This window comes from Podarcis muralis, chromosome Z, assembly GCF_964188315.1.
Source record: "Podarcis muralis chromosome Z, rPodMur119.hap1.1, whole genome shotgun sequence".
Classification (NCBI taxonomy): Eukaryota; Metazoa; Chordata; class Lepidosauria; order Squamata; family Lacertidae; genus Podarcis; species Podarcis muralis.
Genome location: NC_135673.1, coordinates 7,668,177 through 7,683,885, shown reverse-complemented (window position 1 = coordinate 7,683,885; position 15,709 = coordinate 7,668,177). Strand labels below are relative to the sequence as shown.

General features: G+C 45.4%; 1 protein-coding gene across 3 annotated transcripts in view; it reads right to left on the bottom strand.

The window, feature by feature from the left end:
- ASTN2 (astrotactin 2) overlaps nucleotides 1-15,709 on the bottom strand; it is a 682,965-nt gene that overhangs the window by 29,341 nt on the left and 637,915 nt on the right. For all 3 annotated transcript variants that reach the window (XM_028714606.2, XM_077922442.1, XM_077922443.1), the window contains exon 20: nucleotides 14,508-14,649. In XM_028714606.2, coding sequence (XP_028570439.2) covers nucleotides 14,508-14,649 — 142 coding nt within the window. The remainder of the gene's footprint in view (nucleotides 1-14,507; nucleotides 14,650-15,709) is intronic.

Genomic DNA, 15,709 nt, shown 5'->3' with positions numbered 1-15,709 from the left:
TAAAGCGAGATGAGTGCCGCAACCCCAGAGTCGTCCACGACTGGACTTAACTGTCAGGGGTCCTTTACCTTTACCTTTAAGGATGGCTCTGTGGTAGAGATGGGGGAGAAAGGCAAATCTACCAAACATGCTTTTGAAGCAATACACAAACCAAAATCCACCCATTCTTCAAAATTTGGCTCACTTTGACTGAAGAACTGCATTCAGCCAAGAAATGCACACAGATATATATATATATATATATATATATATATATATATATATATATATATATATATTGGTGTCCTCGGGTGTCTTCCCGTGTAAAAGTTGGGGTGTCTAGGCGACGTTTCGACGAGGTCTCACTCGTCATCTTCAGGCTGGTGCTTTCGGCTTCTTGTTACTGGAACAGAGCAGGATCTCAGTGTTTGAGTTCCTATAAATACTGTTGAAGGTGTGGTGTATAGCCTCCAATGTTCTGGGCAGAGAGGAGGTTCCCAGGCTAGTGTGCCTTTTCTTCTTTTGTTCCTTAATTACTTGAGGGATATCTTGAGTGATTTCTTGAGTGATATCCTGAATCCCACTTAGGTGGGTCATTAGGTGTGGATTAGTTGCTCAAGCCTTTGTGTCTTGAACTCTTGAACTTTGTGAAGAGTTTTTCTGAGAAGATGGCTGTACTGCATTTGGTTGTGCTCTGGCTTGGCTTCGTGTATAGGGGCGAGCTGTGGTTTTGTGGCCTGTGCCAGCCAGATCTGTGTAGGGGTTGCGGGGGGGTGCAGCATCCGGAGGTGCCACCATGGTGAAGAAACACCCCCCAAAAACCAAGACACAGAAGAAAACAATGGCATGGCCCTCCTTCCTTATATCAAGGGCACTACAGATAAAATTAGCAAAATCCTCCATAAACACAATATCAAAACAGCCTTTTGCACCAACCAAAAAATAGCCAATATCCTCAGAAACCCCAAGGATAAAATCCAGTTGGAAAACCAAGGGGTCTATGAAATACCCTGCAAAGTCTGCCCAGCCACGTACATTGGACAAACAAACAGACGAATAAATGCACGTATCGCAGAACACAAGAATGCCGTCAAAAAAGAAGAAAAAACTTCCTCTCTTTTCCAACACATGAAAGAAACAGGACACGAAATTAATTTTGCAGATTCCAAATTGCTCTTTAACATGGAACATCACCACAAGAGAATAATCATGGAAGCCATCGAGATAGAGAAACACCCTCACAACATGAACAAGCGTGACGACACATCCCGCTTGCCAGACATCTGGAAATTAGCCCTCCCCACAAAATCTGACACCAGATCCAGAGGCACACAGAACGCCATCACCAATCAACCACACCAGACCCAAACCCAGACCCTCTCCACAGATAAATTACAGACACCATCCAGTAGCCAAACCATGGTGGCACCTCTGGATGCTGCACCCCCCCGCAACCCCTACACAGATCTGGCTGGCACAGGCCACAAAACCACAGCTCGCCCCTATACACGAAGCCAAGCCAGAGCACAACCAAATGCAGTACAGCCATCTTCTCAGAAAAACTCTTCACAAAGTTCAAGAGTTCAAGACACAAAGGCTTGAGCAACTAATCCACACCTAATGACCCACCTAAGTGGGATTCAGGATATCACTCAAGAAATCACTCAAGATATCCCTCAAGTAATTAAGGAACAAAAGAAGAAAAGGCACACTAGCCTGGGAACCTCCTCTCTGCCCAGAACATTGGAGGCTATACACCACACCTTCAACAGTATTTATAGGAACTCAAACACTGAGATCCTGCTCTGTTCCAGTAACAAGAAGCCGAAAGCACCAGCCTGAAGATGACGAGTGAGACCTCGTCGAAACGTCGCCTAGACACCCCAACTTTTACACGGGAAGACACCCGAGGACACCAAAACCTGCATTCCTGTACCCGTGAAAATCTACGAAAGCATATATATATATATATATATATATATATATATATATATATATATATATATATATATTACTGATCACCTTCCTCTTCCAACAAGCCACCTAAATTGAGAACTTTCCCAGTCTGCATTTGTACTGAGATTGGTCTTAACATGTTTTATTGTTTTAACACTTGTTGCTTGCTGTGCTAGGTTCCTTTTAGGAGGAAGGCTGGGGCATATATTTAATAAATTGTATTAGGGAAAATAACATACCAAAGTGCATTACATTAGAGGAAATTGCTTTGCACAAGAAAAGTTGTATATTAGGCAAAATTGCATACAGAAATGTGTATATTTTGAGAAATTCACGCTAAACTGCTGATGAATTTTCCTGAGATCTTTTTTATAAGAAAAATGCAATTGATGTGGAAATATGGAGAACTGAACTCAAGACTGGAAAAATGAAAAACTGAAGTTGCTGGTGTTGCCCATTCCAGCTCAATAGTAGAGCACATAGCTTTGCATGCAGAAGATGCCAGGTTCATTTAGCACTAAACTAAATGTGCCAGTGATCTGATAGTGTAAAGCAGCTGTGTATTCATATTTTACAAAGGAGGAGGGGACTTAGCCTTGTTCTCACAGCTTCTATGACACTGCCCTCTTGTGGGTTTGCGCTACAGAGTTCACAACTTTGAGCAGAAAAAACAATGTTGTGCCTTTTTTTGATATGCTGGCCAGCACAGCCGAATCCATGGGTACATTTCTCACCATTTGCTATTCCTCACAACAGGAAGAACTAAACGCTGGAAAAATGAAAAATTCTAACGACATCAACTCTACTCCATGGGGCAGGGGGAGGGAATCCTGCCACTTTAGCCTTAGCAGGAATGGGAATAAGGTTGCCAAACATCAATAAATACTCCTTCACTAAGGAGGATGCTATGGAATGAACACTTATGGGTTATGCAGAAAGTGAAATCACCAACAGCTTTTGCTGCCTCTGACTTAGATATCTCCCTCCCTCCACTCTCTTGGATAGATATAAGATTAAGGAAATGTTTTGTTTAATTACATTAGCTTGCTGGACATGGAGGAGGCATAGGGGAAAAAAGGAATTGAGATAAAACCAGTGAGTTGTTCTACCTCTGATGGAGGGTTAATGACTAATGAAGGGTTATTAAACTATCAACAGACAGAACTGCTAACATTTCGCAGAAAGGGAAAGCAATCAGCAATTTTCTCTTCTCCTTGGCTGGAATATATCTAAATGTCTCAGCTAATTTGTCCTCCCCACTTTAGTTCAAAGCCAAAATCATATCTCACTTGCTTCCCCTGTCCTCCTGCATCAGACCAAGGCAACACACACATCCACACTTTGGACATGGCTGGGGGGCTGGGTGGAGAATTCTACAAGCTTCGTAACAAAAATGCAAAGAATGTTATTTCATTTGTGATGTTGTAAAGAAAAGTCCAAGTCCAAGTCCAAGTGTGTTGTGGGGAGCAGGAAGAAGAAAGGGAACTTTAAAAGTTCAGCTTCTTTTCCTACTCTAAGAATTGGAGACAGGGCTACAAGAGACATTCAGGAATGGCCCTACTATTAAAAATACATCAGGGGATGGGAAGCCTCTTTCTGTCTGAGGGAGACATTTTGGGCAACCTTTCAAGGTCCAGTGGTGGGCAGGGCTTGAGGCCGAAATGGGCAGAGCAACACACATACATTTGTACTGTAGGTCAGCTTTCATGCTCACACATACACATCTTCATTCAGACAAGCCGGAGTTCAAGGTCACGTTCCAGCCAGCCAGGAAAACTTGGTGGTACAAAGCAGAGACAGGAAGGATGGTGGCGACTGAGAGTTCTGAAAGGGCTAGGTGTGATCAGGATTGGCTTACAGCAGCAATTAAGATCAATGGTTGCCCTGACTGCCAATGAACTTAGTTTGGGAGCCTATGACAGCAATGAATGGCAAGGGGACAATCTTGAAAGTTCTGACGCACCATACATACCTCAAAGTTATGGATCTCCAGGATTCAGTCCTGGTCCATAGAACAGGGTGGTAGAAAGTTTCCTGCATGAGGGGGACTGAGCAAAGAGAGTCTTTTTGGGCTCTTGGTTTGTTCTCTTTATCTGACCCAACTTGATGGTTGTGTATAGTGAAAACCTCCAGCTTGCTGGTGTAATTAGGCCCAACATGGGTTCCTGTTTGGCCCACAAAGCTATTTCCCCCTCCCAAACCACACCCACCTGCCTACACCTGACCTCATACGTGGCACTAGGTGTAGGACTTAAAGTGGGAGCAAGTGAGCTTCTCATTGTTCTCCTGCAAGTGAAGTACCTTGATCAGCACTGACAGGGAGTCACACTGGGCTCTGCTGCATTGGGTGTCATCAAGAATTTTCTAGTGTTTGCCAATGTGCACAAAATCTCAGAGCTCAAAGGGGTCATGAAAGGCCATGCAGTCCAGCATTTTGCTCAACGAAAGGATTCCAGAGGGACAGCATTGCCAACCAATGGCTGCTAATCTCTGCCTAGAGAACATCAGCAAAGTGAGAGAGCCGGACTGCCTCCAGGAACTGTTTCCATGGGCAAACTGTTCTTACTATCTAACAGATCCTCCAAATGCTCTGCAACTTAAGCCTGCTAGAGTACAACATGGTGCATTTCCTTTTTGAGATCTCCTAGCCACTGCCATTCAAGCAACACAACCTTCCTTTCTCTGCTGCCTGCAAAGGAGCAAAACGGCACTGGCCGAGGCAGTGAAGGCTTCCAAGATATTGTCTCCTGGAGGTAATGATGCATGACTGTATGATCACACCTTCCCCCAGCAGTGCCTCTTAGACATGCTTGCACAGTGGGGCAGGTCAGCTCCACAGTGAAGTAGCCAATCTGGCCCAGCACAGAGAAATGTGCAGCAGGAGGTTGAAGGACTGAGGTCTCCCATGAGATAGCTTCTGCATTATTTCCAGTAACATGTAGGCCGGCGCTTGGCAGAAGCACCAGAAATTAGGAAGGTCGTGCAGGAATGTAAATAAAGCAAAATGCTGGGATTTAATCTAACCTACAGCTAATGTAGTCTTGAAGCAGGAACTCTGTGGCAACTGACACTTCTCTTCCGCCTGTATTGTTGGAAGGAGAGGAGTGGGTTGCAGAAAGAGATGGAGTGGGGCATGATGTCTCCCTCTCCTGCAAATAAATCCCAACTCCATTCTCTCAGCATCCAGTTTATGGCTCCATTCTAGGAACACTGAAGTAGGTTCAATAGGCTGACAACTCATAGAAGTGCATTGTTCAGAAGGAAGTGAGTGGAAAGGAACAGCCTCTCCTGGTATAGGGCAGCTCGCTTATACACATGGTGGGCTGGGGCTCATGGGCACAGCATCTGTCTGAGGAAGGTCCCAACATCTCCAGGTAGGGCTGAGAAAGACTTCCTTGTCTGAAATCCTGGAGAGCTGCTGGCCAGTCAGTGTAGACATTACTGAGCTTCCTTGGCTTATACACTCTTCAACCTACCATGCTAAATACCCTGATATTTTTTTGGTTCCAACTCCAAAATACTGAAATTGATTTGGAAAAGGAGTGTGGAGCACTGGGGTAATATGGCAAGCAATCGGAAGAGAGAGCAGGAACTGGGGTACCATCTGTTCTTCTAATCTCTTTTAGCCCCCCCCCCCCCCCACAGTGGCGTAGCGTGGGGGCTGCAGGGGGGGCCGGCCGCACCGGGCGCAACATCTGGGGGTTAGGGTTAGGGGGCGCAAATCCACGGGATAGGGGGCATAAATCCACGGGTTAGGGGGCGCAAATTACTTGCCTTGCCCCGGGTGCTGACAACCCACGCTACGCCACTGCCCCCCCCCCATATTGCTTTCTGGCAATGATTCCCCCCACAATTCCTGTTACCAAATTCTATCACCCAGAGGTGACAAGGATTGAAGTTTTCTGAATGCAGAGCAGGTGGTCCAAGGATTTAGCCAGAAGGAACTGACCTTTATGAGCCTTTTCTGCAGGAAGAGCCTCCATTTCTCATCACAGGTAGACAACAGCCTAGCTAGCTTGTTCACAGACATCTCTCAAAGAATGGGCTAAGCAGAACAGAGGCCTTTAGAAGCCTCTGCTGCCCAACACAATGACCACTGCTTCCATTAAAGGAGGCCCCAAAACTGGCATTCTGGGACCCAGTTTATGGGCCTCTCCAAGTGCAAATAATTTACTACTACTACTCTTATAAATTTACTACTGCATATTGCTGGCAGGCTTGACACCTTTCAGTTACATAGGAAGCTGAGTCAGATTGCTGGGTGCATCTGGTTCAGTAATATCTATGCTGACTGGCAACAGCTCTCCAGGGTTTTACAGGAGTCCAACCTGGAGATGTCATGGATTGAACGTCAGACCTTCTGCAGACAAAGCAGCATCCCTTCTACAGCTCACCCCCTCTCAGAGGTTCCCCCACTTCCAAAGAAACTGCAATTGAAAATAGAGGAGGGAGGGAGGGAGGGTCCAGGCCCTCATTGAGCAGAATAAGCTCAAATTCTGCAGGTCTGGCTTGCCACTTTTTGAAGCAAGTAAAATTAAACCATCTGAAGAGTGGGGAAGAATGGTGCATGGGACAATTAAGGTCATTAGTGGGTATGCATAGGATTGCACTGTTAGACTTCCATTCCATTTACACATTTTATCTGTGTGATTTCCCCTTCCCTAGCTGGTACTTGACACATGCTGCCTCTGACAGTGCAGGTGGAACACAGCCCATGTGGCTAGTAGTAATTGATGCAGCAGAGAGGAACCTGTTTCTCTCCATTATGTTACTGGGCTACAACTCCCATGAAGCCCAGGCAACCAATGTTCAGGGATGCTGGAATATGTAGTCATATTGAGGGACACAGGTTCTCCAAGCCCTAATCTACAGGTAAGACAGCTCCAATATGAAAGAGAACATATTTTTGCCCAACTGCTTTTTCATAAGAGAGAGTGAAAGCATGGGGAAGGGGAAGAGAATAATGTTTTTGTTTATTTCTTTAAAATGATAGAGTCTAAAAAAGCAGAGAAATCAACCAGCCTCTGTTTGTTTGTTTGTTTTCAGAAACCTCAAGCCCAGCTTTGATCTGAGGAAGGAAATAGGCTTGGGGAAGGGAAGGGAAGAGGGAAAGAGTCAGTCAGTTGCGCAGACTAATTACTTGAGGTAAGTCGAAGCAGGACGATGCAAATGGACCGTAGGTTAGATAATATTGATGGAATCCACATAGGTTTCTGAAGCAACCCCCTTCTGACTTTAGATCATATTATTCAAATTGGGGCTGGGTTTGGGGCACAGGACAATACGGTCCAGCATGCCTGAGAGGTGGCTGCAAAACTAAAGTCTCCTGAGGAACTGCTGGGAAAGGGAAGGGCTCTGGTGAGAGGTAGAGTATGCCTTTCTGGTGATAGCAAGTGGTGGAAGCAAATAAGCAATGGGGAAGTCATTTGGGAATAGGGAGGAAATGAGACAGAGGCCAAAACAAAAACATACCTCTTGAGCCTCTGTTTCTGAGATGTTTGCAGAGGTTCAGATCACAGCGCTGGCCTCACGTTCCACAGCTCAGGCTGTTGTCACTTTTGAAGTGTTGGGAAACTGGAGGAACCTATGCTTCCTTTTCAACTGTGTTTGATATGAAGCTCTCTCTCTCTGTATGTGTGTGAATGTTTATGGGCTGTATTTTGGACAGATTTTGGACAGCCACTGGAACTGTCATCCGTCAATGCTTTTGGGGAGGGTGACACTTTGGGGAGGTGAAGGCAGCATCAGCTATAAGCTTTATTGGGTGCTGTGGGTTTTGCTGCAACAGAACTAACATCAAAGCACCTCTGAGAGTGGAGAGGCCTTCAGGATGTCTTGAGAAGGCTACTCATTTTTAGGACTGCACACATCTGTTTGATCCTGATGCCAGCATGCTCCTTTTCCTCAGTTCCTGCTCCCTCACCCCCTCTCACTATTGCCTCCAGATATCTCATGTACCCCTACTATTCCACTATTCTGCAGGCAGGACAAATAAATCAGTGCACTCAAAGGCAGCATACCTATCAACCAGTGAGAACCAAAAAGGTATCTGGGTTATAGCCAACTAGGTTTTACTTAAGGTAGACCCACTGAAATTAAGTGACCTAAGTTAGCCATGTGCATTAATTTAAATGGGTCAAATCTGAGGGTAAAAAAAAAGAACAAATCTCTCTCTCTCTCTCTCTCTCTCTCTCTGTGTGTGTGTGTGTGTGTGTGTGTGTTAAGCACATTTAAATAGACAAGTGCAGCTGCAGCAATATCTTCCAGGATACCACATTCAATTCACATTCTCATTCAGTTCTCCATCCCACCCTCCCCCAACCATTAGTTGGCATTTTGTGGTCACTGAGGATGATTAGTCCACATTTGGCTGTTTTGAAGCTGCCTCCCAAACCCTCTTAGATTCACCCTGCAAATCTTGGCATTTCCTCAAGCTCCCAGATGGTGCTAGGCACCAATTCAAATCACAGACAGCACAGCCAGAGGTTCAGGATGATGGGATGATGGGAATTGTAGTCTGGTGTAGATAATACTACAAAGGATGAACTGAATGCCCTGAAACTATAATGCAGCTTCAGGTATTTAAATATCCATATCTATGTCAGTGTTGAACCCTGTCCTTGAACCCAAGGTCTCCTCCTTAGAGGAGGAAGGAGAGCAGAACCCTTCAGCAGATCTCCATGTTGCCAATGACCTTGAGAAGCCATCAGATCCAAACATCCCAACACCAGGGCTGGACACCTCCACAAAAGCTGCCTGAGTTCGTGGCTGGCTTTCAGATCCCTCCCCTCATCTCCCCCAAGGCTACAGAAGCAGAGGAAACAGTGAGCAGCAGCCCAAGTGCCCAGCTAGTTGCCTGTGAGGCTGTTTAGGAGGAAGGGGGTGTGCATGGGAACATCTGCTTGGATCAGGGGCTGACCCAAAGCCATGAAAGGTGGAGTTCCTGAACTAGCTCTCAGTCTGGGTTGCTTCATTACTGAAGCGACATCTCTCACCCCAGCTCCAAGCTCCAGCCTTCCTGAACTGGGAAACTGACATTCTTTTATACCAGTTGTTGTCATCACAGAGCACAGCAGAGAACATGCCAAATGGTTTTAAAGATATTCCTTTTACGGCTGCCTCCACACCGGCTTCTTGGCCATTTGGCTCATGGTAACACTAAGGTTACTCTGAAGTGTTTTGCTTGTGATTTGATGTTGCCAGTGATAACAAGAACATTTGGCATGAAATCATTCCCTTTGGACACATTTAGCTTTTCAGCATCCTCCATGAAGGGAGGACTGCCGTCAGAGGAAGAAAAAAGAGCACATACAGGAATGAAAGAGAAGGGTATGGCTATCAGTGGCTACTAGCAGTGGCAGAGAGCAGGTGGGGGCGGGGCTGGCACGCGTCCTGGGGGTGTGGCACACTGCCCACAGGGGCGTGACATGCATTTTTGGGGCGGGGCACGCTGCCTGCAGGGGTGGGGTGCCCAGCGCAGGCGAGGTGGCAGCTGCAATGGCACCCTACCGGGATTGTGCTGCCAGGGGCGGTGTGCTCCTCCCGCACTCCTCTTCCTCTGCCAGTGGCTACTCGCTGCTATGGCTATCTTCTATCTCCACTGTCAGAGGTGGCCTGCCTCTAAATATCAGTTGCTGGGAGTCACAAGTGGGCAGAGGGCTTTTGCACTCAGGTCTTGTTTGTGAGTTTCCCAGAGGCATCTGGTTGGCCACCGTGATAACAGGAAGCAGAACTATGAGGGGCCACTAGGCTGATCCAGCAGGGCTCTTACTATGTTCTTAGGACACCTTCGAAGGTGCCCAGGAGATAATTGGTTGTCTAACATATTTTGAGCCCCATTGGCTGCACACATTCTGTGTTGATGAAGAAGTTCAACTATGTGGTGTTCCTGTGAAAAGATGAAGGGATTTGGGGAAATGATATATAATGAATCAGAAAGGATCCTTTTTGCTAGGAATAATGGGGACAGAAGTCCAAAAAAGCTGACTATTTATTTATGTACCCAACAACAGCAGCTAGAGCTTTATATGCACAGAGGTGGAATGAGGAAGGATTATCAACGAAGTGGAAATGGCTTATGAAACTGATGGACTCATGCTGAAATGGTGAAATTAATTGCCAAATTAAGAGGACATAATGACAAAGTCGATATATATATATATATATATATATATATATATATATATATATATAATGTCCAGTAGCACCTTAGAGACCAACTAAGTTTGTTCTGGGTATAAGCTTTCGTGTGCATGCACACTTCTTCAGATACACACAAAAGCTTATACCCAGAACAAACTTAGTTGCCACTGGACAGTTTTTATATATTTTTATATATTTCGACTACGTCAGACCAACACGGCTACCTACCTGAATAATGACAAAGTGTTTAAGGAGGAATGGAGACCATTGATGGATTGTCTATCAATGCATCAGCCATACATGAAGTTGCGGCAATCAGTCTGGCCCCACCCTCCTATGCCCAGGTGGAATAGGCCTGCAAGTAAGCAGGTCCCCAAGAGTCATAGCTGAAAAGTTCCAGGGGTGTAGTGGGGGCAGGGTGGGGCAAGGGAGGCAGGCCCCTATTCCAAATTCCATTCCATTCCAAATTCCGTTCAGCTCTGTCACATGACTTAGCAACCCAGTGAAAGTTACACTGGCAAAAAGGACACGGTAAGCAAAACTATTTTCCATCTGCCAGGCTTGGGCCAGCTCAGTCTGAACAGAGTTTGGAACAGGGATAAGCTCCAGTGGCACAATTTACCCTAGTATAGTTGGTATTATTCTGACAGATAATGCACCATGCAGACTGATAAGATTTATAGAAAACTAGATATCTATAACTGATTGGAACACACACACAAACACGTAACATTTCCATTTGTTGCTCCACCCACATTTCTGCTCACTTTTGCCTCACCACTGACAAGTGGCCCCCAGAAGGGAATGTGGCCCTCAGGTTGAAATTGTTTCTATCTCCCTTCTGTATTCTGCTTATGGAATTTAAAAATGCTGTTGTTATCCGCCCTGAAAACATTGTTGCTGAGTGGTATATATGGATAGAGTTAACAAATAAATACGCCCAACAGGGGGGAATTAATTCTCATGCCACGTGTATCATGAAGGGCAAGCCTACGCTGTGCTGCTTCCTTTCAATGTATTTGGGAGGAGGAAGAACACAACCCCACCTCTTCCTTCTCCCCCTCCTTTTCTTATACCATGGCAACTGAGGAGTCAGCAACAGACCCTCCAGGTGCCCCCATTTCCCAGGGACACCCCTGATTTAGAGAAGCCATCCTGGTTTCTGATTTGATCCGGGAATGTCCTGCTTTTTCTTAGGATGTCCCTATTTTCATTAGAGAAATGTTGGAGGGTATGGAGCTATTTGACTCCCGAGGTGTCCGATGGCAATCCTATACAGTGGTACCTTGGGTTAAGTACTTAATTCGTTCTGGAGGTCCATACTTTACCTGAAACTGTTCTTAACCTGAAGCACCACTTTAGCTAATGGGGCCTCCTCCTGCTGCCGTGGCGCCGGAGCACGATTTCTGTTCTCATCCTGAAGCAAAGTTCTTAACCTGAAGCACTATTTCTGGGTTAGCGGAGTCTGTAACCTGAAGCATGTGTAACCTGAAGCGTATGTAACCCGAGATACCACTGTATAGGGAAGGGTTGTTGTTTTTTAAATGCTTAATGTTTAATTATGTTTTTATATATATTGGAAGCTGCCCAGAGTGACTGGGGCAACTCAGTAAGATGTATAAGTAGTAAAACATGGGTAGGCAAACTAAGGCCCATGGGCTGTATCTGGCCCAATCGCCTTCTAAATCCAGCCCGTGGATGGTCCGGGAATCAGCATGTTTTTACATGAGCAGAATGTGTCCCTTTATTTAAAATGCATCTCTGGGTTATTTGTGGGGCATAGGAATTCATTCATACACCCCCCAAAAAACCCCAAAAATATAGTTTGGCCCCCCACAAGGTCTGAGGGACAGGTCCCCTGCTGAAAAAGTTTGCTGACCCCTGTAGTAAAATTATCATTATGGAATGGAATGTCACTATTTTCATCGGAGAAATGTTGGAGGGTATGCAGCAACTGATAGCGACTGAACAATTTACTAGAAGCAAATCACTGCCAGGTTGTGCTGTGTTTTCCACATTCATGCTGGGCACCTTTTCAGAACAGCCTGACTCTTAATATATACAATCAGAAGGGTTGTGTGTGTGTGCGTGCGCGCGCGCACACACACACACACACACACGCCTTTTTAAAAAGGAAACATTAAAAATTATTAAATGGCAAGCACGCGTTAGAGCTGCCGTGCCTCGTAAACCAAAGTGTAATAAAGCCATTTCCTTTTTAAAGATCATGTCAACATATGTAATAGAGTTTGTGGGGGAGGCCTGAGAGTGGTGCTGGTGGGAGCCAATGGTTGTGGAGTTGGCTAGAGGTGCAGAAGGAAAGTATTAACAAAGCCTGAAAAGTTTGCCAGTGGTGGTAGATTTGCCAGTTCGCAGGTTTAATTGCCTTTGCGGTTCCAAGCAGGGGGGAGAATTATTCATTCCAACAATGGGTTTTAATTATCCGAGGCTGCTCTGATATTCTCCTATTGTTTTCCAGGGTTGTCCCCCACCCCTTCCAAACATCTTTCCAGTCTAATGTTTCATTCTGTACTTCATGTCTTAAATCTCAGGCAAATTAAAGCACTCTTCTCTTCCATCAACCCCCACCCCCAATATTTTACCAAGCAAGTTGTAAGAAAAATGATAGTCACAGCAGAAGGCTAATGCAGGGGGCCATATCTCTGGACACCTAGATTCCTGGACTTGTTTTCCAAAACTCAGAAGTGCCCTGCTAGATCAGACCAGTGGCCCATCTAGTCCAGCATCCTGTTCTCACAGTGGCCAAACAGATGCTTCTTGAGAGCCTGAAAGTAGGACCTGAGCACCACAGCATTTTCCCCACTTGGGGTTCCAAGCATTCAAAGACGCACAGACTCCAACAGGGGAGGTAACCCATTTTAGCAAGAGGATTCTCCAAACTGACAAAGCTTTTGACCTTAGCACCCAAGGCACTACTGAGCTGAAATACATCCCCAGGTTGCAGGCTGCAAACTTGGCAGGTGCATTTTAGCAATTTTGGTTGAAGGACAGGAGTGATTTGAGGTGGAACAGAAGTCCCTCCAGCACCACATACTGGGTCCATTCTCTCAGGAGAGACCACAGCCTACAAAAACTGGTGTTTCCTTGATCCAAACTAACAAGACAGCCCAGAAGGATGCCACAGTCAATGGTATCAAAGGTCACTAAGAGCTCCATTCGAAACAACAGGGTCACATACCCCACATTCATTTACTGGTGTAAATCATCTATGACCAGGACTGTTTCCATGCCATACCACGAGCAAGCTGCTTGGAGGATACATTAAGAAAGTATCCAAATCATCACAACCAGATGGTTTCCTATATCCATCTTTGAATCTGCCCAATCTGTGGCATTAAATTTAGAAAGGATATGAGTGGTTTTATTTGCATAATGCAATGCAAACTGGTCACCTTGGCTCTTTGAGGGCTCTCTTTATTATCTAACCAGGGCTAACCACCCATGAGGCAAGGTGTGGCAACTGCCTCAGGTGGCAGGATCCATAAGACAGCAGATCCTGAGGTAGATTTCTATTCCCCCCTTCCCATTTTCCTGTTTTAGATTTTCACTCATCCCTTCTTCCCTGGCAGCACCAATGAGAGCACCAATTTGTGGTTCTCCTCAGGTGCCAAAATGTCTTGGGCCAGCCTTGTATCTAACTCCTGACTCAATGGCTCTTCACTACAGAAAAGTTTTACGATGGCTGGCATTCTGCAGATGCAATGATGACAGAGAAGTAAGCTTCCTTTGCCACCACCATTCTCACATAGTAAGTCCTATATTGGCTTTCTGTACATCTTCAGTTGCAATCATCACAAACTTTCCTCCACCATTGGCCATTTCACAGTCTGCAGCTCTCTGGAGTACCAAGGAGCTGACTTGACTGTGATTGGATTAACAACCTCTAAGGGAACAATTGCATTGATAGTTTTAGTGTTAAGTCTATTTTATTGTAAACCACTTTTCAGTTTATTTTGAGGGGGAAAGTGGTTCATTTCTAATTTAAGAAGCAAACAATAGGACAGTTGCTTCTCTTCAGCCCTTTGTTGCTACTGCCATACAGAAAGTGGTTGTTGGTGCCCATTGGGACTGGTAGGGCGGAAGGCAGGGAGGCCAATAATAAGTGGAGCCTGAGCAATGGCAGGCAGAGCCAGAGTCCATTAGAGGTAGAGGCCATTAATTTTGCTTTTGTTCACATCTTTCTCCCTTCTACAAAGCTGGGAGAAGGAGGAGGAAGCTGAGAGGAAGCACCACCCCTTGAACTAGTTATCAATAAGAAACAGACAGATGGTGACTGGCTAAGGACAGACTGAGGTTGGGTTGGGCAGCCTCCAATCCATACAGACTTTGAAATGCGAGAAGTAATGTGCACAAGACACTGGATGATCTTTTCCCCATGCCCCACGACTCCACCGCATCTCCTTCCTTACTTGTACAATCCATCAGGCTCCAGACACTTGAAAATGACGGAGTAGAGGCTTGTGTCAGGGATATCTCCATGGCTCCTTCCAGCAGCCACACAGGCAGCTCCAAGACCAGAGAGCAAATCATCAGCAAAGCTCAAGGACTCTCCTGCAGGCCAAAGAAAAGAAACACCTGAGAAACATTCATTTATTTACTTGACAGAGAAAACATATGCATGTGGTGGAGGAAGTGGTGAGGAGTTGGTTGTTGTTGGGTTTGTTTTTCTCCCCCATCTCCTGTGACTCTGGAACCTGAGGTCACTCAACTGAACCCCTGAGCAGCAGATTCAGGACTTTTCCATACATTGCAGATTGGAATTTATGGAAATGACTTGCTTGAGCTGAGTGGTAGCGTGTGCACTTTGCACATGTGTTGTCTTAAGTTGCTCAGGCAAGGCTGGGAAAGACTTCCTGCCAGAAACCCTGGAGTACTGTATCCCACCAGTGCTGATTTAGGCTGCATTCACATGATAGTTTATTCCATTTTCATGGCTTTTCCTTAAATGTTAAGTTCTGCATTATATTCTAACTTTAACACAATGTAAAAGCCACTTTTGGGAACAATAGTGGAATACAGTGCAAACAGAGTGCTCCTTTCAATGCTATGTGCTTCCTGAAAAATAAATTGGAATGAATACTCAGTGGAGATGTAATATGGAAGATCAGTAAGGTTCAGCTCGGCCCTGAGACAATGTAAAAAGCAGTTGAGGGGCACATGTTTGCATAAATAAGTGTTGAAAAGTGGATTTTACATAAAGCAACTGTCAAGCCAGTCCCCTCCCCCCTTTGCATGGCTTTGCAAATGGTCAAAAATAACTTTTGTGTATGCAGGAGTACTTCTGGATCACGCCCTGTGTTCTTTCGGCTTCATATATAAATTGGCAGCTTCCAGAGCTGGACATGTTAGTGGCACAGTAGGATTGCATGTCGAGGGAGAGAACAGTCAGCATTTTGGGCATCCTGGAGTAACAAGAAACTCATTCCTTAGCTCTGAACATCTATTGTGAGTCAGGCTTTGGCTCTGACAGCGAACAGCAGAATGGCTCTTGTGCCTATCCTCCTTTCTTTACTTTCTTCTCAACCTGATCAAAGACTCAAAAGTGCATAAGAAATGCTGAAGTCTTTGGTATAAAACACGCAAACCAGCCTATTGGTGTGACAAACCAGCA